Genomic DNA, 21,031 nt, shown 5'->3' with positions numbered 1-21,031 from the left:
CCCGCGCCGCCAGTGGCTTCGACCGCCCCGCCCCCGGCGGGAAGCCCCCACCGCCTCCGCTGCGGGCGCATGCGCGGTATCGCCGCGCACCCGCCCGCTGCCGCGGCTCTGAGGGCTCCTCACGTGGAGCCGCCGCCGCCGCCGCCATGAAGTTCGCGTACCGGGTGAGTGCCCGGCGGCAGCCGCCCGCGTGGGACGGCGGCCCCTGCCTTCCTCTCCCCTCCCCTGCTCCTTTAACCACCCCCCCCCCCGGTTTCTTCTTTCCTTCCCGCTCCCCTCGCAGTTCTCCGGCCTGCTGGGCACCGTGTACCGCCGCGGGAACCTCAGCTTCACCCGCGATGGCAGCGCCCTCATCAGCCCCGTCGGGAACAGGATCTCCGTCTTCGACCTGAAGAAGTAAGCGAGCCACAGCCTCTGCCTCCCCCCTCGGCTCCCCTCAGGCCCGCCGGCCTAGCACTCTGACAGCCCCTGCCCGGGCGGGTAGGAGGGCCTGGCACTGCCAGCACGGTTTGGTTGGGTTTTTTTTTTTGGGGGGGGGGGAGGGGTGTAAGTAAAGCTCCCAGGAGGTTGTGGAGCCCGACCCGAGGGCGGCAGGGTGACAGCCAAGTCCGCGTTGCCCATGGCGGGGGGGGGGGGGGGGTCCCTGCATCGCCGGCTCCCGCCGTCCTGCGTGACAGGACTGGCGCGCTCCCTGCTGTGCCGTGTGGGGCCGCGGCTGGCGTGGGCTGGGGTTCTCCAGAGTGGTTTGCCTTCCAACATATCCCGAAGAGTTTCTGGCTTAGCGTTAAAAGGTAGAAGCCTGCCTGGTAGAATAACTGTCGAGGTGTTGCACAGTGCAGATTTTCTGTACGTTGGTCTGTGGGGAGAATAGCGTAAGAAGTACGTGAAGGTGTGTTTTAGAAACAAAGAGGGGAGGAAAAAAGGTTTGTACTTGATGTAGTCGCATGGTTTCCTTGTGTGCTTCTGTCTTGTACTGTCTCCTGTATGTGGGAAGGCCTAGACCGTCATCTGCCTTTTACTCTAGGCCAGAGTTGTGATTGATGCTCGTTATGCCGGTATTCTGCTCAGCAGCCCGTCTCTTACATAGCCGGTGTTTTTGGGGTTGTGACAGCCAAAGAAAGTTGTTGGGGGGTTTTACATCTGTTGATTCTGTGGCTTTAGTGTAGGTATCCGACTGTATTTCATTGATACCAAAGATGACTGTTATTTCTGCATCCTTGTACCCAATTTACCATTTTATCTTTTTCTTGCAGTAATAAGTGTGAGACATTCCCATTAGCTACACGGCTTAATATTGTGTGCGTGGGGCTCTCTCCAGATGGAAGTCTTGCCATTCTAATTGATGAAGGTATTTTCATAAAGGAGGCATTTGTTTTCTAAAAGAAAGAAATAAAAATATAGCCTTAAGAGGGGAAAGTCTGTATTGCTAGATATTCAACCTTAACACAAATTAGAAGTGCTCTGCCTTAAAAGTTATGTTAGAATTTCTGGGGAAGATATCTTTATTTACAGAACTTTAAAAGTTTCTGAGGAGGTACTTTCCCCCCCCTTCAAGGAAAGAAACTAAGCTTGCTAGCATTATGGTTTCTTTGGGAACTCAATTATTTCCATGATCTTTCTTTTTCTGCCTTTACAGAGGGAGCTGCCTTGCTTGTCAGTTTGATCGGGAAATGTGTGATACATCACTTTTATTTTCACAAGCCAGTTCACAGTGTCAGCTTTTCCCCTGATGGCAAGTAAGTAAAATGTGCATGCTTTAGAACAAAACAACAGAAATTACCCCATAAGCTAGTTGTAATTATGAAGACATTCTGACTAATCTGTGGATGATACCTATTGATTAACATAGGGGAGATTTAGAGCTGATCAGGGTCACTTCATCTGCAAAGTTGAGAGGGAGAGAAAAGAGCTAAAGCAAAGCCTTGGAAACAGATACTGGCAGGAAAGTTGTCTGTCACAGGTGTTGTCTATGGTGGGACTCTTAGAAATATAGAAGATTTGCTGTGAGTCTTAACTGTTCTTATGTATCGTAGGTAAGGTGAAAGAGCCCATGGGAGGGACAGTCAGTGCTGCAAAGTTGCATGATGGCACTTGTGGCGGTGCAGTTTCTCTGCTGACTTGGGTTAGTCTTAAGACAGCTGTACTACTGAAAGAGGCAGTTCTCTGAATCGAGTGCTTCTTTTCATGTCCCTTATATTTTAACTGCATGGTCACAGATCCAAAGTGTGGTGACATAAATGTTAGAAGTATCAGAACAGTGAGAGGAAAAAGTGCGAAGTTCCCCTTTTGGCAGCATTCCTCAGTTGGATTGAATTAAAGTGATCTTGAATGAGTTTTTGCTTGGAAGTTGGAATTGCAGTTCTATGTTACAGAATTATACTGGCAACAGGACCAGATTAAAGGATATGCGTAACAGGGGGTGCAGATGATTTGTTTTTCTGGAAGTGGCCAATATATGGAGGTGAAGAGAGGTTGAAATAGAATATCCTGTTTTGAATGTTTGAACTTTTCTTTCCTTTGTGAGAATTAGAGAATATTCGACTTAAATAATTTTTACTGAGTGTTTTCTGTCTTATGATGTGTAAGTTGGGAGATAATATCAGTCTGCAAATAACTTTTTGTTTTGCATTCGAAAGCAATCCGTATTTATCACTTTAATAACGCGGAAACGTTTTTAACATTGTTTTGTTTCATTGTATTGCTATCTGTACTGAACAATTGTTTGCTTTAACAGCTTTGTGTGCAATTATGCTTTTTCCCCCCATACAACAGGAAATTTGTGATTACAAAAGACAATGTTGCTCTTATGTACCATGCTCCTGGGAGGACACGAGAATTTAATGCGTTTGTTCTGGACAAAACTTACTATGGTCCATATGATGAAACAACTTGTATTGACTGGACTGATGATTCCAAGTGAGTTAACAAACTAAAGCACTGTCTACCCGCTCACATTGTTAATATTCATGTGCATGTTACAGTCCATTTTTTTTGCTCTAAAGTATTGTACTAGCTTTAAAAATTCTTTTTGGCTTTTCTGTTTCTCATTCTATCTTGAATTAAAAAAATTGTGATTAGGCAGGCTAGACAGTATAATATATGCATGTATTATGGATCAACAATGGATTCTTGCTTGAGAATGTCTAGTTATCCTTACAAGGAACATATCTTAGGAATGTGACCATGGTTGACCTTTTGAATGTGTTTAATCCCATCTACCTTTGCTGGAGTTGCCAACCTCAGTTTACAACTCTCTTGTGTGTAAAATTACTTTTAAGGTGGTGACTGGTGTATCTTTTTGCTCAGAATGTTCTCCAGTCAGTGAAGAGTTTTGCAAACCAGAGTTCTAATTCAAATTGCCTTTTCTTTTGTAGATGTTTTGCAGTAGGGAGCAAGGACATGTCTACATGGGTTTTTGGAGCAGAACGATGGGCAAACTTGATCTACTACTCACTTGGAGGGCATAAGGATATAATAGTAGCCTGCTTTTTTGAAGAGAACAGTCTAGATGTATGTATAATCACATAATGTTCTTGAATTTTAGTATCAAAATAGTTGAAGCAGAATCTGATCTGTAGATCAGGTATTTTTCACAGGATGCTGACTATTTTGGTAATATCTCAGAATTTAGAAAATACGTGAATAGTATGTCTCTTGACTCCTCTGCTGCGATTGGGAGTTTACAATTCCATGAACATTTGAAGAAGTAAACTTTAGAAGGAGAGTAAGTTATTTAAAATTGCTCCCCCTAAAAGTTACAGTTTTAAATATGAAAAGATTAATAATCTGTAGTGCTAACTGGTAAACAAATTGCGTTCGGTCTTTTCAAAAATTACCTGAGGGCAGGTAAAGTAAATCACCAGTCCTTGGGACAAGTGAATTTTCCAAATCAAAGCACTTCAAATTCTAGAGGATTAAGTAATGTATTATCCTTATGATAGAGTGCAGACTTGCTAACTCTTCTGCAAGTCTAGATTCATACCAAGACAGCAGACTACAAAACATAGGTATTACATGATAATCGTATGTTGGTGTGTTTGTGTTCTAGCTGTACACAATTAGCCAGGATGCAGCTCTCTGTGTGTGGCAGTGTGATACGGAGCTTGATGGTTTGAAGCCTATGCCCCCTAAAGATGCAGCTAGGGAAAGGAATGCAGCAAAAAATGATGAAGAGTTTCTTGAAGAGCCAAAGGGTGAAGAAATTCATGGAAAAGCCAATCCAAATGAACGTGAGACTAGAGATAAGGTTAAATATTCACGTGTTGCAAAGTAAGTGATTTTCAGTTTTCCAAAGATAGAGTTGTTATGGGGATTTACTATATTGGGCTTTTTTCACCCTTTTTCACTCATTCAAAGCAGTATAAAACTCTGCCCAGAATTTAGTAATCTACTATAAATCCCATTTTAAATAGTTTCGGTAGAACACCCATTTGTCTTATCTTGACTACATGAAGGGCAATACCCTTCACCTTCAGAATAATGAGTCAGTGTAATTTTAATAAGAAATACTGACTTACAGTGTATGTGTTATCGTTTGAAACTCAAAAAGTGTAATGAGGTCTTTAGTACAGTATCCTCTTAAGTCTAGAGGCTTTGAGCTCTTGCAGGAAGAGAGTGGTTGTCTTCAGGAGGTGACAGCAACGTTTGATAAAGATAGCTCGTCAGCCCCTTTGGTGAACTACTTGGAGATGCCTTCCTGAGGGATCTCCCTATCTGTCCACATCAAAGGAGGCATGGCTCACAAGGAATAATCCAGTTTTAAGATAGTCGCAGCATTTAGCTTTGCTTGAAGAAGGATAATGTTCATAGGCAATCTCTTCTAGTGGAGTGAGGGAGAGATGGGATGTGTGTAGGGGCCAGTTGGGAACACCTGACATTAGGCTTGTGTTCTCAGCCTCTGACTGTAAAGGAAGTATAAAGAAAGTACCCTACCCCAACCCAGGTTGGAATTAGCTTTAGTGAACATCGCTTCCAGATTGAAGGAATTTGGAGTATACAACTGTTGGATAATATTCAGCTGCTCTTTTAATTGACTATCACGTGGGACCTACCTGTTTAATTCCAGTAAGAGATACAGCTACAAAGAAGCTGAGAAAACCTTCTTCACCAGGCATATAGTATTTATGACTACTGCTTCAATTCCTTACTCTGTAAGAGGACTCACATATAGAAGGATAACCAGTGAATTCATGAGAGCCATCCATATTGGCATTAGATGATCAAAAAGAAATGCACAGTGCAGTTCTTCTGAGGTTAACTTTTAGTCCCTTTCCTTGCATGTGATCAGGTGTCACTTCTGATAACCAGATTACTGCAGCAGTTGTAAACATTGAGGAAAAGAATTAGCTTTCACTAGCTATGTAAAGCACATATATTCAGCAATTTCTGGAACTACTGCTTTTTAGTTTTGTTGTAGGATACCTTGATCAAAATATTTGCCCTATACTGGAAAGCAGCTATAACAGCATACTTTTCTTTCACATTCAGTTTGCTGCTTATTTCTTTGATGCCAGGTATTTTTTCAATAAAGAAGGAGATTTTAATAACCTGACATCTGCAGCCTATCACAAGAAAACACACCTTTTAGTCACTGGCTTTGCCTCTGGAATCTTTCACCTCCATGAGCTTCCAGAGTTCAACCTGATCCACTCCTTGAGGTGAGGTGTGGGGTTGTCGTATTTTTGGTTTGGTTTTGGGGGGGGGGGGGGGGGGGGGGCGCGCATTGTTTGTTTGAAAACACACCAAGTTTAGTAGTGAAGGCTGAATAATCAGCACAAAAATCTTAAAACATGAGTATCTATTTAGTATGGTAATTTCTGGGAAGGCAGAATCATAGTTAGGCTCATGTAATAAATACCATGCAACTCCATTCCATAGCTTATTATGGAAAAGTGAGGTCTGCATGAGGAACTCCTGAGTAGTTAGTTAGTCTATAGATTTCTTCAATGCTTTGGACTTTATGTTTTCAGTTTCTTTTTAGAAAATAAAGACAATACCTGAAAAAAAGTTCTACATGTGTAAAATTATGTGTAAACTGTCTCTAGATTGAAAAATAAAACCATAATTCTTTTCCATCCCTGTATGATACTAGCTAAAGAATGCATAATTTCCCTGCAGAAAAGGAAACATTTTTTTTTTCTTGAGTGTGGGGAGTTTTACTCTGTACTGGCAAGTACATCTTTCGTTGGGATGTAGATACTCTTTGTCTTCATTCCAAATAAGGCAGTTTGTTTCATGTTTTTGAGTATAATAAAGGAAAGAATTTGTATGTGGCTTTTGGCGTTACAGTGAAGTTCAGTAAAGTAGTCAAAGAACTTGCTTGAATGGACGTAATAAACCCTAGATTTGAAGTTTTATCACACAAGGCATGAAAACTCAAGTTTGTTTATTGGGTAATTCTCTTACTTCAGTATTTCAGACCAAAGGATAGCTTCTATTTCTATCAACTGTACTGGTGACTGGATTGCCTTTGGTTGTTCAGGTTTGTAAATTTTTTTTAGTCTGTATTCATGGAAAAATGAGGAATGTTGTGGGCATGCAAGGCCAAATTCCTCTTACTCGTCTCAAAATGTAAAAGTTTTGTTAATAATTTATAGTCTCATCTCTGTAGTGTCTAGATACAGTAAAGCAAGTATCCCTAATCAATTTCTTCTCACAGAATTCTTATGATTCAGGAAAATACTTTGTTGACGAAGGAAAAAAGTGTGTTTCATATATGACAACTCTAGCAGAATTAGGATAAAGCCCATATGCCTTGTAGTTTACAATATGCTTTCATTCTGGGCCCAGTCTCTCTTCCTTTGCCACTTGTTGCACATGCCGTTTTACAAAGCTGCCTGGATATTCCAACGTTCCCACTCAGTCCATAATCATAAACGTATAACCAAGATTATACTTTTATATGCAGCCCTGCTTTTCTTTCCAGCTCATTTATCAACTGGTTGATAGCATTGCTGTTGTAGTATTAAGAATGTTAATCCAAGTAACAGCTCCTGCTTTTTGAGGAAAGTTGCCTTGAACTTATAAAAGGGAAAGGGCTTTTATTAGGATTGATAGATGCATAGCGCAACCTGTCTGCATCAACCCTTTTTTTTTATGTTGCTTGCAATTAATGTGTTTTGTGGCTTGCATTTGCAGGGTCATTGTATTCATAATCCTTCTCATGTGTTTACAGGTTTGGGTCAGCTCCTGGTGTGGGAATGGCAAAGTGAGTCCTATGTGCTGAAGCAGCAAGGACATTTCAACAGCATGGTTTCATTAGCATATTCTCCAGATGGACAATACATAGTAACTGGAGGGGAGGATGGGAAAGTAAGTGGAGTAATATTACTGAAATATGAACTTAAGTCTTAATAGCATAGTAAGCAACTTCAACTTCCGTTTTATGTGGAAAGATCTGTTACTGTAACTGACACATATTTTTCTACAGTGTATATATTTTGACTTATTATTGCTGGTATCCTCTGCAAATTGCATCACTTATGCTTTTTAGCAGATGATTTTTTAATTATTATAGATGCAGTCACCATAAACACAAAAAGATGTAATTCATTAAATGTTAATTTATGTATGCTTGTGGTGGTTCTATGATATTTTGGCATGAATGAACTTCAGTCACCCAAATTCATGCCCTTTTAATAATTGGGTTTGATGTGTAATTAATTTCAAATTACTTATAAAAGGGCAATTCCTAAACAGATTTTTCTGAAATGGAACATTGCAGAAGCTTGTTATTTAAAAGAAAAATTAGCTTCTTGTGGATGACTTGTATTGAAATGATAGGCTATGTGTACATCTACTTTTTTTTTTTTTAAAGATCTTTTGTAGAGTAATCCCATGATCTATTGGCATGTAAATGGGACAAAGATAGTATCTTATTTCCTATCAAAACTTCTGAATGTCAGAAGAAGACCTGCCACTTCATGCTTTCTGATACTCGGATTCAAAATTGACCAAACCCCAGAAGTCTTGAACTGCAGATAGCTAAACGCATAACATTTTTGTTCGGGGGAAAAAAAAAGATTGAAATATCTCAGCTGTAACTTCTGGAATGGCTTCACAGTTGGTTTTGAGTTTGACACTTGTCTTACCTGTGGACAGTACAAAGCTTGGGAGCCCAAGATACTCACCAAGTGCTATAGCTTTCCTTGAAAATTAACTTTGTTTCAAAATTTTTTTGTCTGTCTCCACGCAGATTTTTGTGTTGTATATGTCTCTTTAGGGGTTTAATACTAAGCTGTGGCCTGTTTGCCTCACTTGCATAGAATTCCTTACTGATGGTATCGAAAGTCCTTTATGCTATTGCAGAGTTCTAGGACTAACTTTTCTGTACTCTTTTACTGCATTACCCTTACTTTCTCTCTGAACTGATGATGGAGATTCTAAGAATCCTTTTCTTGTCTTTCTTGCAGGTGAAAGTGTGGAACACTTCAAGCAGCTTTTGTTTTGTCACTTTTACAGAACATACCAGTGGTGTAACTGCTGTAACTTTTACTTCAAATGGTTATGTCATTTTGAGTGCTTCCCTAGATGGAACAGTGCGTGCCTTTGATCTACACAGGTAACTCTTTATGAAAAGCTTTTGTGTCTTATTTAGTCTTCAGCTTTCTTCTCCCAAAATACAGCAAACTGCTGATGGCTTGTGTCAAGTTGAAGTTGCACAAATGTGAGTACTGCTTTATTGATTTTTGGTTCAAATTTGGATAGCATTTAGCAAACCTTTCATTCCATCCAGTTTCTGTGAAGAAAATTCTGGAATAACTTTTCTCAGAGAAGCTGGAAATCCAGTAAGATCATTGTCTGGCTCTACTACTCAAATGGGGAAATGGCACCTGTCTAACGGAATGTTTGCCATAGTTTTAGTGGTTGAGCCATTATAATACAACTATGTACAGAACTGGATATGTAAACAAGCCCATGTTTTCTAAAGAATGGATATATGCTCTGTAATTGAAGAAAGCTCTTCTGTTTGAGTATTTTTGGTTGCTGTTTCTGCAGAGTTGTTAATACCTTTTTTGAGTCTTTGAATCATGCTGAAGTGTTGCATCTAATTTTATACAAAGAATATTTTTCCTGTAGCTAGCTTAAAAGACTTTACAAGTAAAATGAAATCCTTTTTTCAGTATGTTTGTAAAACATTTGTTTAAATCTACCTAAAACGTTCTCATAATTTATTTTAACATTTACAACAGATACCGCAACTTCCGTACCTTTACATCTCCGCGACCAAGTCAGTTCTCTTGTTTAGCTGTGGACTCCAGTGGCGAGATTGTGTCAGCTGGTTCTCAGGATTCCTTTGAAATATTCATCTGGTCAATGCAGAGTGGGAGGCTGCTAGATGTAAGGACCTACAATGCTGGAGGGCTTGAATTTAACACATAATGTAGATCGTGATGATACTAAGTCACTTTGGGATTAGTGGGAGGGTTTTAATATAACATGATGTGTTTTATTGTGTTTATAATCAAGAACTGGAGCTACACTATGTTACTCTCAGCTATTTTTTATTTATTGCATGGAGGCTATGCTGGATTTGTGTGGGAAATAGTTTTTTAGAATTTTTGAGTAGGGAGCTCTTGCTAGCTGATGAAGTAACACCAATATTGCGGGGCTAACACATGGGCATGAGAATCTTTCCTCCAGCAGTTGTTCAGAGATGTTAACTTATACATACTTTCTGCAGGTAATGAAGAAATTGTAGGTACTGTCCTAAGATCAATACAGATTTTGTGGACAGTTTTGCTGGAGCAGAGCAGCGACATGATTTTTTGTGTAGAAGGTTTTTGTAATGTAGGGTGAGAAAACTATTAAGTTAAATCCCCACTGTCTTGCTGCTACTTTGAAATGCCTTCTATTCAGAGTAGATATAATAAAGGAGGGACACAGTACTTCTGAGTAAATCAAACGCATTTGCTATTTTCAATTCTTAAGCATTATTGTACATCTTGTACATGTGCAATTCATGCATTTAATTTGGCATAGCTATTGAATATATATCACTATAGTAACTCAGCATATACTTGAGTGGATCTCCAGAGTTTTGAGTTTAGTTTCTTTCCTTGATTTCTTTTGAGAGGAGTAGGAGCTCTGTGCCATAAAAATCTATATTACTCTTATTCACAGTTTTTATTAGTGTTTTTTCTTAAATGTTTTCAGCTGCAGGACATACTAAATTCTCAGAGCAATGACTCGCTTTTTCACAGTTGGTCTGATTGTTCTGATGGGGGGGAAGTGCACCGTATCCCTAAGTCTTGGTCTGTAAAGAGTCTATGTGCATGCATAAGAGTGGTTGTAGGTGCCTATGCCGTGGTAGCATTTCAGTGAATTTTTTTTAAAACTTCTGAAAATAAAAAGTTGAGAATCACTGGTACGTATCATGCCACATTTCCAGAAGTGATCTCAGTCATGTGCGGACAAGTTAGGCATGTTTTCATTGCTATTTTTAGAGTTTACTGAATGCAGACTACATGAATTTCAGTTTCTTTCACCTAATTCCATGCTATCTTTTCTTTTTTTGTTAGGTCTTATCAGGTCATGAGGGCCCCATCAGCAGTTTGTCCTTTAACCCAATGAAGTGTGTTCTAGCTAGTGGTTCTTGGGATAAAACTGTCAAGTTATGGGATATGTTAGACAGCTGGAGAACTAAGGAGACACTAATACTGAACTCAGATGGTAACCTTTATTTCATCTTATATCAAATATAAAAATATTAACAAAAATAATTTCAAGAATGAACAACAGAACATGTTAAATACAGACTCATTCTTGGTAAAGAAAACCAAAAGTTCAGATAGTTTTCTATAGTATTTAGTTAACAGTAGAAGAAATCTTTTTTATTTAATACTAGCTCTAGCTTTACAATTAGCTAAACATTTGTATGTTGTCCAGAGAAAAAGTACAGTCATACTTGTTACTCTTAAGCTTTTTCTGGTAGTTGAGATGAGATCCTAGAAAAATATAGGGTATTTTCTTAGAAACAGATCTGACTGCATTTTTAACTGTTAATTAAATTCTTTGCAGTTCTTGTTGTTGCTTTCCGTCCCGATGGCAAGGAGCTTGCAGTTGCTGCTTTGAATGGACAGATAACATTTTGGGATCATGAAAATGCAGTGCAAACTGGCTCAATTGAGGGAAGGCATGATCTGCAGATGGGAAGGAAGGAGCTTGATAAAATAACTGCCAAACAAGCAGCCAAGGGAAAGTAAGTAATAAGATTGCAGTGAAAAGAGGGTGCCGCACTGGCTTGCTTTTGAATTGTTTCTTTCCATTTGGTTTTTACGGGAAGATTTCAGAGTCCATCTGCTGTTCAAATATTTTGATTCTGATGTTGGATTTTAAAAGACTGCCTGACTTGACATCTGGATGGATCCTTTTTGTCTTTTGCTGTGATCACCCACCAATCAGCATCATTCTGAGCATGTGTTCTTTTTCATCAGTTATAAACTTGGGTTGCCAGCATAATACTAAGCTTCTCATGACAAGTTGTTCATTTGCTAAAGGTGTTAGGTTTTTAAGTGGATATCTTGTTATGTAGGTACTAGTATGTAATTATTAGTGTGTAGAAACTGTTACATTTTTTAAATGTAAATATGCTGTGGGTTTTATTACACATTACTACGCATGTGAAGTAATGTTTAAAGGCAAGTTGAATTTGTATGCTGTCAAAAAGGGTAATATAGAAGTCGTGTTTCATTCTTCTCTTTTTCCCTTGAGCCCCTCTTTTTTTCCATATTGCTCCCACTCAAAACAAAATGAAAAAAGGAAACAATGACTTTCTGAAAAAAAAAATATGGTTTTTTTTGGTGATGAGCTCTCAACTATTGCTTTAAAACATACCATGACTTTGTTTTTTCTCTAGCTATTCTGACCATCCTTAGTGTTGTGTAGGGTGTAGCTGAGAGCTCATTCGTTGAGCTGCAACTCAGAATCAGAAGTATGGAAGTACTTCAAAAAGCTGTTGATGTTCTAAATTGTTTATGATTCATAGTAAAGCACCGAGTGCTTGTTTGTGGTAAATGATTTCGTGTGTTAAGTACATACTGTGTGAACGAAGATCTCAATTTTTTCCATGGAATGGTTATTCTGTGTCTTCATACTGTACTTATGTTTTAGCTCGGATGTGGCAGTGGAATTAACTACTTTCTCTTTTTCTTTACTAGATCTTTTACTACTCTGTGTTACTCAGCAGATGGTCAGTCTATTCTGGCAGGTGGATTGTCAAAATTTGTCTGTATATATAATGTCAAGGAACAGATTCTTATGAAAAAATTTGAAATCTCATGCAACTTTTCTTTAGATGCAATGGAGGTATGTGACCAGACGAGTCAGGTTTTTTCATTCCCGCACCCCCGCAAGACTGTGGTTTTGGTATAACATCTCATTAAGTGGGGTTCATTAATGTTTCATTAAGGACAGGTTCATTTTGTGCAGGAGAGTGATAAGGAAATACATCTCAGAAAACAAAATTAATTCCTGACACTCTGGTAACTAAAGTCTTGCCAGATTGCGGTGTGTTTGTATTGAATGAGCAGAACTCTTAAGCATAGTGAAGTCAGTTGCACCTAACTTAAAGTTGAAGAGAAGATTTAAATTATCAATATTTTCTACTAAGCTAACTTTCCCTGAGTGTCAGTTGTTTATGTTAGCAAAGAAATGAAGGATTTTATTGTGGACACACAAGAACATCACTGACCTTTACAAACTCAGGTTCTGAATATTGTTAAATGGAAAATTAAATTCCTTTAAAAGTAAAGTGAACGATGAAAAGCATCAGAAGGAAGAAATTCCAGTAACCCTTTTTAACATCCTTAAAAGGATACCAGAAGTGAGCCAGCTGGAAAAGAATTCTGGAGGGGGATGGGTATTTAAAAATTGAGGGCAGGGAGGTCCCTAAAACATCATTTGCATAGCTGCCTGGCTACACAGCCCTTACATTAGCACAGTGTAGTTATAGAACCTGAAGGGGAAGAAGAGTGGGCCTGCATCTGGGAAAACAGTGCATCTCTTAAGTAGAACAACATCATAATGATATGAAACCACAGTCTAAACTGTGTTGTGCTGTTCTGAGGCCTCTAAGACTGAAGCAGCCTGATTCTCTTCTGTGGTCAGACACTGTTGCCCACTGTTGTGAAATTGTCAGTTTTCTCCATGATTTTGGAGAAGCTTTTGGAAGAAAGTGCAAGGAAATAATCATTAGATAACTCCTGAATGTATGGAGGATTTTCAGTTAATACAGATGTTTTGAGAGGAGATTCAGTGCAGTGAACTTACATGTTTTTCTAGGAGTACTTGGATCGGAGAAAAATGACCGAATTTGGCAGCATGGCTCTGATTGATGAAGGGGCTGGAGGTGAAGATGGTGTTGCCATTCCTCTTCCTGGAGTAAAAACAGGTACGGCTTTTGGCTTTGCTGTCTTGTTACTAGTTTTATATGGATCAAAACCTTTGATGTAGAGTCGATACAAGATAAGAAGGGTTTGAATTGTTCAGCTCAGTTTTAAAGTTAGGATTACCTGAATGTTCTGTAGCCACGGGGATCTGGTACGCAGGTGTTCAGCTGATGTGTAGGTGGGCCCTTTTGCATAGTAGAAACAACAAGAAACAGGAGGTACCGTGGTCTCCTGACTATGGAACCTAGCAGTCCTGATTTAACTTTCAAAGGGCAAAATTCAGTCCCACCACTTTAGCTGTAGGATCTCTTCGACATGGACTGTCCCTTACTTACCCTGTCTTTAACTCTGCCACATTTTGGCATGTTCTGCATTATTCTTCAGCATAATGATAACAGCATAGTTAGAGTTGATAGTTAGACCATGAACTTTTGGTGAATATATTAAATCACTTCTAAACTTCTCTTTTAGGTGACATGAGTTATCGGCACTTTAAACCAGAAATAAGAGTGACTTGCCTGCGATTCTCTCCTACAGGTGAGTATTGACAATTAATGTAGGGGTTTTTTTTATTCTATATAAAGCAAGGAAAAGAGTAGAGCATTGGAGGAGTAATAATGAAGTACAAATGCCTTGGAGATGGTCTCTCCAGGTGTTACACAGTGCTGCGAGGTTTGTAGTCTAGTTTCCTGTGCAGTGGATAATTGGAAAACTTAAGTGTACACCACTTTCAGCTGCTATTTTTTACAAGCATTGTCATTGCTGACAGGTTCATCGATGATGCATGGCTTTCAGTCTTATCCACTTCTTGAAAACAATGAAGAGTCATCTGTTTATCATTACTCTTCTGTTTCCATCCTAGAAAACCCAGCTTTGTTCTTAAATATTGTTAATTCTCTTCTAGGACGAAGTTGGGCAGCCACCACCACAGAGGGCCTTCTTATCTATTCACTGGACTCAGGGCTAATTTTTGATCCTTTTGAGCTGGATATTGATGTCACACCCAGCAATATACGCAAAACACTGCATCAGAAGGAGTATACTATGGCTATCATCATGGCCTTCAAGCTGAACGAAAAGAAATTAATTCAGGAGGTCATAGAGGCTGTACCTAGCAATGAAGGTGAGTGGATCTTCCATGAAATTTGGCTGAACTAGCTGTAAGCAGAGGAGTGTAAGCCAAGTAAGTTGAGCTGTAAAGGGCAGACTTTAGCTCTTGGCGGGGGGGTATATAACATTGATATTTAAGGACTTCATACTGTAGCTGAAGGCTAAAGAGGAATGGGTGGCCTTTTGTAAAAAAAGTAGACTTTCTAGTGTTAACTTATGTTTTACTTTTACCGGTCTACTGCATGCTCATCTAGTGACTTTTCAACATGGAATTTGATCAGGTCTGGATATGCAGGTGAAGTTTTTGGATGTCAGTTCTCAGAAACAGCTGATGTTAGAGTGGCACAGCAAGTTTAACATGAGTTAGCAGAGTGCCTGTGTGATGAAGGCAGTTTATTGGATACTGGACTGTGCAATCAAGGATATAGTCAGCAGTTTGAGGAAAGTGATTAGTCTTCTCTACTGAGCACTTGTGAGACCATGTCAGGAGTGCTGTGCCTAGGTTTGGGCTCAACAGTACAAGAAAGACATTGATACTCTGGAGCGTCTTGTGGAGGGCTTGGAAAATGATTGGAGGGTCAGAGTGCATGACAGCTGAGGAGAGGCTTAAGAGAGCTGCATTTGTTCAGTCATTAGAAGAGGAGGGGAATATTTTTACTGTCTTCAGGTGCCTAATGGGATGTTAGAAAGAAGGCAGAACCAGACTTGGGGTTACACAATGATACAACAAGAGGCAACAGACCTCTTGCAACATGGGAAATTCCAACTAGATATTAAAAACAATAAAATTATTTTGGTGGTATCTTGTCCTTTAGTTATAGTGTTTGTTAAATCCATCCCTCTAAACAAATTTAAACATGGTCCTTATAGAGGTCTATGTTCACACAAACCAAACAGCTTATTAGTTAAGTGCCAAGCTCTTTCAAACAAGAGACAGATGCTTTTACAGTTGTGACATCAGAAACAAAAGGGATAGGTAAGATGTCACTTAGCTTTGAGGTTATTTACTGAAATCATTCTTTAGCACCCTTTTCATCATTTTGGTAACTAATGTGTCCATTCATTAGCTATATATGGTAGACATGACCTTAAAAATAAACTTTCAGTAGTGTATTTTACTTAACTTTGTAACTCCATTAATAGTTACATCATACTAACTTTGAAGTATATTTTCTTAGCTTTAGCTCACTGTTGTTACCCCACTGAAAGGTATTTATTTCCTTCTAGTGTTTCATGTGTAACAAATAAAAATTCCTTATATCTAGTCAAAACATGCTCTAGTCTGAAATCAGATGTGTTGCAAGCCAACTGCTTTGTAGGATTTTCTTACCTTATTCCCTAGGTAGCAAGCCCGATAATTATGCATGTCAGGGTAAATGATCTTTTGCGCACCTGTGTTGGCATAACGGTGTTGGCATTACGGTGTCTGCCTCTCTCTGGCAAAACTTAGTTCTCTTTTACTGAAGTTAACCAAAACTGCATGTACATAGGCGAGACTGGGTAAGTAGGCAGGTGCCAAAACCTCAGGAGCAGAGCATGAAGCATGGAAATTTCAGGCTTGGTAATCCACTGTGAACAGAATGAATGTGTGCCTGTTTCTTCAAGAGCGGAAAACTTTTTTCACAGTTGAATGTTACATAGGCCAGTTGGGGTGGCTGCAGAGAACAGGAGTTGGTTATTTTTGAGAGAGGATTATATATAATGAGGTCATCATAGTTATGTGTGAGATTATTTTGAATGCTTAATAAATAATGCTGCTTTGTGCTGCACAGTTGCTAACAGCATTCAGACACTCTGAGCAGGTGACTTTGCTGTCTTTTCAAGCATTGCCTCTGATTATTACATGTAACTAGTTCTACTGAATACAGAAATTCATATGAAGTCAAAAGTAACGAAACTTCAATAAAGTCTAGTTACACTGAAAGAGGAGGAAAGGGTGGAAGTAAAAGTTCTGAAGGAGAGCTGGTGGGGAGAGTATTCTGTTACGAGGAAGAACTTGGTCGGGGGCAGGGAGTTAAGTTCTTGCTTTTAAATACAGTAGTGATTGGAAGGCTCAAAGAGGAGAGATTTGCCTCCTAAGAGACTGTGGTACTGTACCCTGAAATACAATATTAAAAATCAAATAGTTGCCAAGACGGTGCTTTATTCTCGTTCCCCTTATGCTTTCATGTTTCATGCTTTCTTGCTACTCCAAATAGTAATTCAACTCTGATGTCTGTGGGCTTTTCTTCCTTTTTGCACAGTTGATGTTGTCTGCTCATCACTCCCAGACCTGTATGTGGAGAAAGTATTGGAGTTCCTGGCCTCTGCATTTGAGATATCTTGTCATTTAGAGTTCTATCTTATTTGGGCTCATAAGTTGCTTATGCTGCATGGACAGAAACTGAAAACAAGGTGAGATCTTGTGAAAGTCAAAACACTGACAAGCATTTTAAAATTTATTTACCTGTCAGTTTAACATTTTTACTTAACATTTACTGACATGCTAGATAACGCATACACAACAATTAAAACTACTTCATTTTTACAGCTTCTTTACTAACAGTAAAAGTTATGGTTTGGACTTGATCTTAAAGGTCTTTTCCAACCTAAATGATTCTATCATACTGACAAGTGTGTATGATAGAATAGGAATGCATGATAGGATTTCTGAGGGTAAATTGCAAAAACATTTTTCAAATATTACGGGTAAAACTTTGCATGGCTGGCTTAGCCTATAAATGCATAAAGATTTCAAGAGTGATAGTAGGATTTTGGCAATTGTGTTTTTAAACAATTAGGCTTATTAAATATAATTGAAAGATAATGTGCAGGTACTGACTGCATTTTTATAGACTTAGCTTGTGATTATAGCATGCACTCCTAGCTTGTTAGTACTCTGCTTTCCTACATAGTTCTTTGCAACTACGTGGGCCTGGTCTGTGAATTATATTCAGCCCACCCATAGTATAGAGTTTATAGACTTTGGGGAACAAAAATAGGCAAATTCACAAATTTAAAATAGACTAAGTGAGAGGTAATCTGAGAAGGAGTCCTGCAGGTTAAAAAAAACCAGTGCATTGTGTAACTCTTTCCTTGCTTCAACATGGGTATTAATGGTTTAGTCACTGAAATGACTGGAACAAATTTTCTCCTTTTGTTGCTGTTAAAGTAGAAGAGGATGATTTAAAGCAAACTTCTTTGTTCAGAAAGCATTTTAGTACCTGGAAGGAACTGTTGTCACTACAGCAAGCAGAATTAGTTCTTCAAGCTGCAGTTAGACATCAGAAAAAAATTATTTCTGGCAATATATTACTTGTATTAAGTATAATTATTGAGGGCAGAGTTAAAAGCAAAGAGCTTTTGTTCATTTAGTATTATCTTAAAATGTTCATGTTGAAAAGTTAACATGTATGCTTGTTAAGATTTTGAGAGTATAGAAAAGTTCTAGATTTCCATATATAAATATAAATTGCACTGCAAATTGCATGTTTTCTCCATTCAAGGTCAGTGAAGCTGCTCCCTGTGATACAGTTCCTTCAGAAAAGCATCCAACGTCATTTTGAAGATGTTTCAAAACTGTATGTATTGTTATATTTAAAAGTTTAAATCAAAACCCTGCACAAAAGCGTGGAGTAATTTGGGGGATGATAGTGTGGTATTAGAACTTTGGAGACGGTTGTTGTGGTTTAACCCCAGCCAGCAACTAAGCACCACGCAGCTGCTCACTCACTTCCCTGCCCAGCCAGTGGCATGGGGGAGAAAATTTGGGGGGGGGGGAAGTAGAACTTGTGGGTTAAGATAAGAACAGTTCAATAGAACAGCAAAGAAGAAACTAATTATGATAACACTAATAAAATGACAATAGTAATAATAAAAGGATTGGAATGTACAAGTGATGCATGATGCAATTGCTCACCGCCCTCCGACCAATGCCCAGTTAGTCCCTGAGCGGCGATACCTCCCAGGCCAACTCCTCCCAGTTTATATACTGGGAATGACATCACATGGTATGGAATATCCCTTTGGCCAGTTTGGGTCAGCTGCCCTGGCTGTGTCCCCTCCCAACTTCTTGTGCCCCTCCAGCCTTCTTGCTGGCTGGGCATGAGAAGCTGAAAAATTCTTGACTTAGTCTAAACACTACTTAGCAAAAACTAAAAACATCTATCTAAAACATGTTATCAACTTTCTTCTCATACTGAACCCAAAACACAACACCATACCAGCTACTAGAAAGAAAATTAACTCTATCCCAGCTGAAACCAGGACAACGGTCTTTTTAGAGGTGTTTTTATTTTAGGAGGAAAATGGAATCTTGTTTTGAACATGTTCCTATTTATTTTTACAGCTGTGAATGGAATATTTACAATATTAAATACGCATTGGCCATTTCACAACAGCGGGGCATGAAACGTCTGGCAGAAGAAACATCAGTAGATGAAGAGGACTTGGATTCTGACAGTGATTATCTTATGCAAGAAGTTCATAAAGACAATTTTAGTTCCTAGTTACTCTTCGTGAGAGGGAGAAAACCTAAGAGTAATTTTATGCAGTGGTATTCACTGATAATGAGTGGCCCTCATAGTGGCATAACTGAGGTCTTCTTAACAGTGTGGATGGAGTTGCATGTGAGTTAGCGCGGGAAATGTAGAATAGACATAGTGCCATCCGTGGCATATCTGGTGTACCCTTTGGCCGTAACAACTTGACAGCATTGATTTCTTGATTAAGTGATATTTTTTTTTTTATTATACCTGATTTCAAGTAAGAAAAAAAAATGTATTCTTATATCGGTGAAGTTAAAAGTATGACTGGAAGAAGTGCATTCTTTATTAAAAATGCATTGTACATAGATTAAGTATTGTGAGTTTTGTAATGCAAAATGTCTTGTCATACTTTGGACTCTTTTTTATCCTTTTTTAAAATCATGGGAGAAAATTTACTGGGCTGTACAACTTTTGCAGAGGTTTAATTAATAATCTTGAGATACTGTAGTAAAAATTTGTTTGGAAATTTCCAACTCAATAATGTAATTAAAACTGTAAGAGAACATGTTACAAATGTTTCTTTTTCTGATGAAAGCCCTTCCTTGTCTTGTTTTTTTTTTTAAATGCTATTAACATACTAAAATCTGAAACTTTTGATTTCCTTGGTTTTTGTGAATTGGCTAATAATGACAGTGAGGTCCTGAATACAAAGAATTATATCCATGCTTACAGTACTTTCAAGCCACATGTTGAAAGGGCTTGGTTAGTGAAGATACTGCAAATATTAACAATGAGCCAGAATTGATTATTTTGTAGCATATTCTGTTCTGGATTTGTTTTCTGGTCAGTTCCCATTCTTGGAATAGAGGAGAGGTATGAATATTAAAAACTGTTGAAGAAGAAAGTAAGTCCAAAATATACAGCAGACGTGGACAGTTAGTTTGTAGAATTTCAGTAGATAAAATAAAGATGCACTTGCTACTTAAATGTAGCAACGTGATTTGTTTTTCTTATGGTAAAACATTTAAAAATATCTTCAGTTGCTGGTGCCGCCTTGCCTCCTAACATTGTAATGGTCCTGCCAATGTTTCAGGGTCTCAGAGGTGTGAAGGTGTAGCTGGGCTGGAGTGATGCTTCTTGTGGAAGATGCCCTGTGGTATTATGATGGGATTTGGAATTGCCTGTCATTCTTCACCCCTCTGCCTCCTCCTACCGTGGCAGAAAGTAGGCTTTCCCCCTGAGGTAGAAGGGAGGCATAGGTGGGTAGGGAAGAAGTAGCCCAGGAAGACGACAAAAATCCATCTTCAGATCCTTGTAAAACTGAAGTGTTTAAGCTAACATGAAAGATGTGATCGTGTTCCCTAACATATAACATTGTTACTTCTTAATCTGTTTTACTGTTTTTCATATACATGTCATCTTTGCATGCTTTTTTAAAGACCATATTCTTTTGCCAAACTCTATGACCCATAGCAGACAGGCTGTAATCATTCTGGGACTGTTGCAGCAGCAGCTATGTGCTCTGTAAAATAGGAGTTGTGCTGTTCTATGAAGTTGGCTAACTTGATCCCTAAATTTGTGTTTGTCTCTTGGGTTTACAGTGTTAGAAAACACAGGATGTGGAGGAGATGTTGTTCTGAAAGGCCACATCTTAGAAACATGTTTTTGAGTTATTTTATTCTTCACATTCAACACGTTTCTGAAGACATAAACTTCACAAGAAGTATGTTTTAGAAAGTGCAAGAGCCTTGAGAGGAGGTGAGAGGGGTAGTGTCGCACCGGTTCTTGTATACAGATATGTGTTCTACTCGCATTGGTTATTTTGCTTGAGCTATAATAAGCTTTTAGGTAACCAAGACAAATTTTATGATGCACATGAAAGCCGATACAATTTTCCAGTGTGCCTTCCATATTCATGGGAAGAGTAATGAAAACTAAACACTGGGTTTTAAGTCTGGTGGGTCTGAAGTTTGGCTTGATACTTACTACGTACCAGTGATGAAGCTTGGCACTGCTGAATGTTTCTGCCATCCTTCACTTTTGAAAGCAATACACTATTTCACGAGG

The 21,031-nt window shown here is 38.8% G+C and overlaps 1 protein-coding gene across 1 annotated transcript; it reads left to right on the top strand.

The window, feature by feature from the left end:
- The first annotated feature begins 34 nt into the window (after nucleotides 1–34).
- On the top strand, nucleotides 35–19,932 carry PWP2 (PWP2 small subunit processome component). The gene is made up of 21 exons (XM_075033606.1): nucleotides 35–164; nucleotides 284–396; nucleotides 1,254–1,348; nucleotides 1,637–1,736; nucleotides 2,773–2,916; nucleotides 3,375–3,510; nucleotides 4,049–4,269; nucleotides 5,514–5,657; nucleotides 6,411–6,481; nucleotides 7,175–7,311; nucleotides 8,412–8,560; nucleotides 9,192–9,339; nucleotides 10,521–10,671; nucleotides 11,020–11,200; nucleotides 12,159–12,306; nucleotides 13,282–13,390; nucleotides 13,860–13,925; nucleotides 14,293–14,511; nucleotides 16,742–16,892; nucleotides 17,984–18,058; nucleotides 18,826–19,932. The coding sequence occupies exons 1-21, from the start codon at nucleotides 147–149 to the stop codon at nucleotides 18,983–18,985; spliced, it is 2,736 nt and encodes a 911-aa protein (XP_074889707.1). The 5' UTR covers nucleotides 35–146; the 3' UTR covers nucleotides 18,986–19,932.
- The last annotated feature ends 1,099 nt before the right edge of the window (nucleotides 19,933–21,031 follow it).

This window comes from Buteo buteo, chromosome 8 (genome assembly GCF_964188355.1).
Source record: "Buteo buteo chromosome 8, bButBut1.hap1.1, whole genome shotgun sequence".
In the NCBI taxonomy this organism is placed as follows: Eukaryota; Metazoa; Chordata; class Aves; order Accipitriformes; family Accipitridae; genus Buteo; species Buteo buteo.
Note: the sequence above shows the minus strand (reverse complement) of the source record. Positions and strands in the feature narration are given on the sequence as shown.

Excerpts from the sequence above, each read along its gene's own strand:
- PWP2 (XM_075033606.1), top strand. Across the intron at positions 7,312-8,411 it reads CTGGAGGGGAGGATGGGAAA|GTGAAAGTGTGGAACACTTC; the intron begins GTAAGTGGAGTA and ends TCTTTCTTGCAG. Across the intron at positions 12,307-13,281 it reads TTTCTTTAGATGCAATGGAG|GAGTACTTGGATCGGAGAAA; the intron begins GTATGTGACCAG and ends ATGTTTTTCTAG.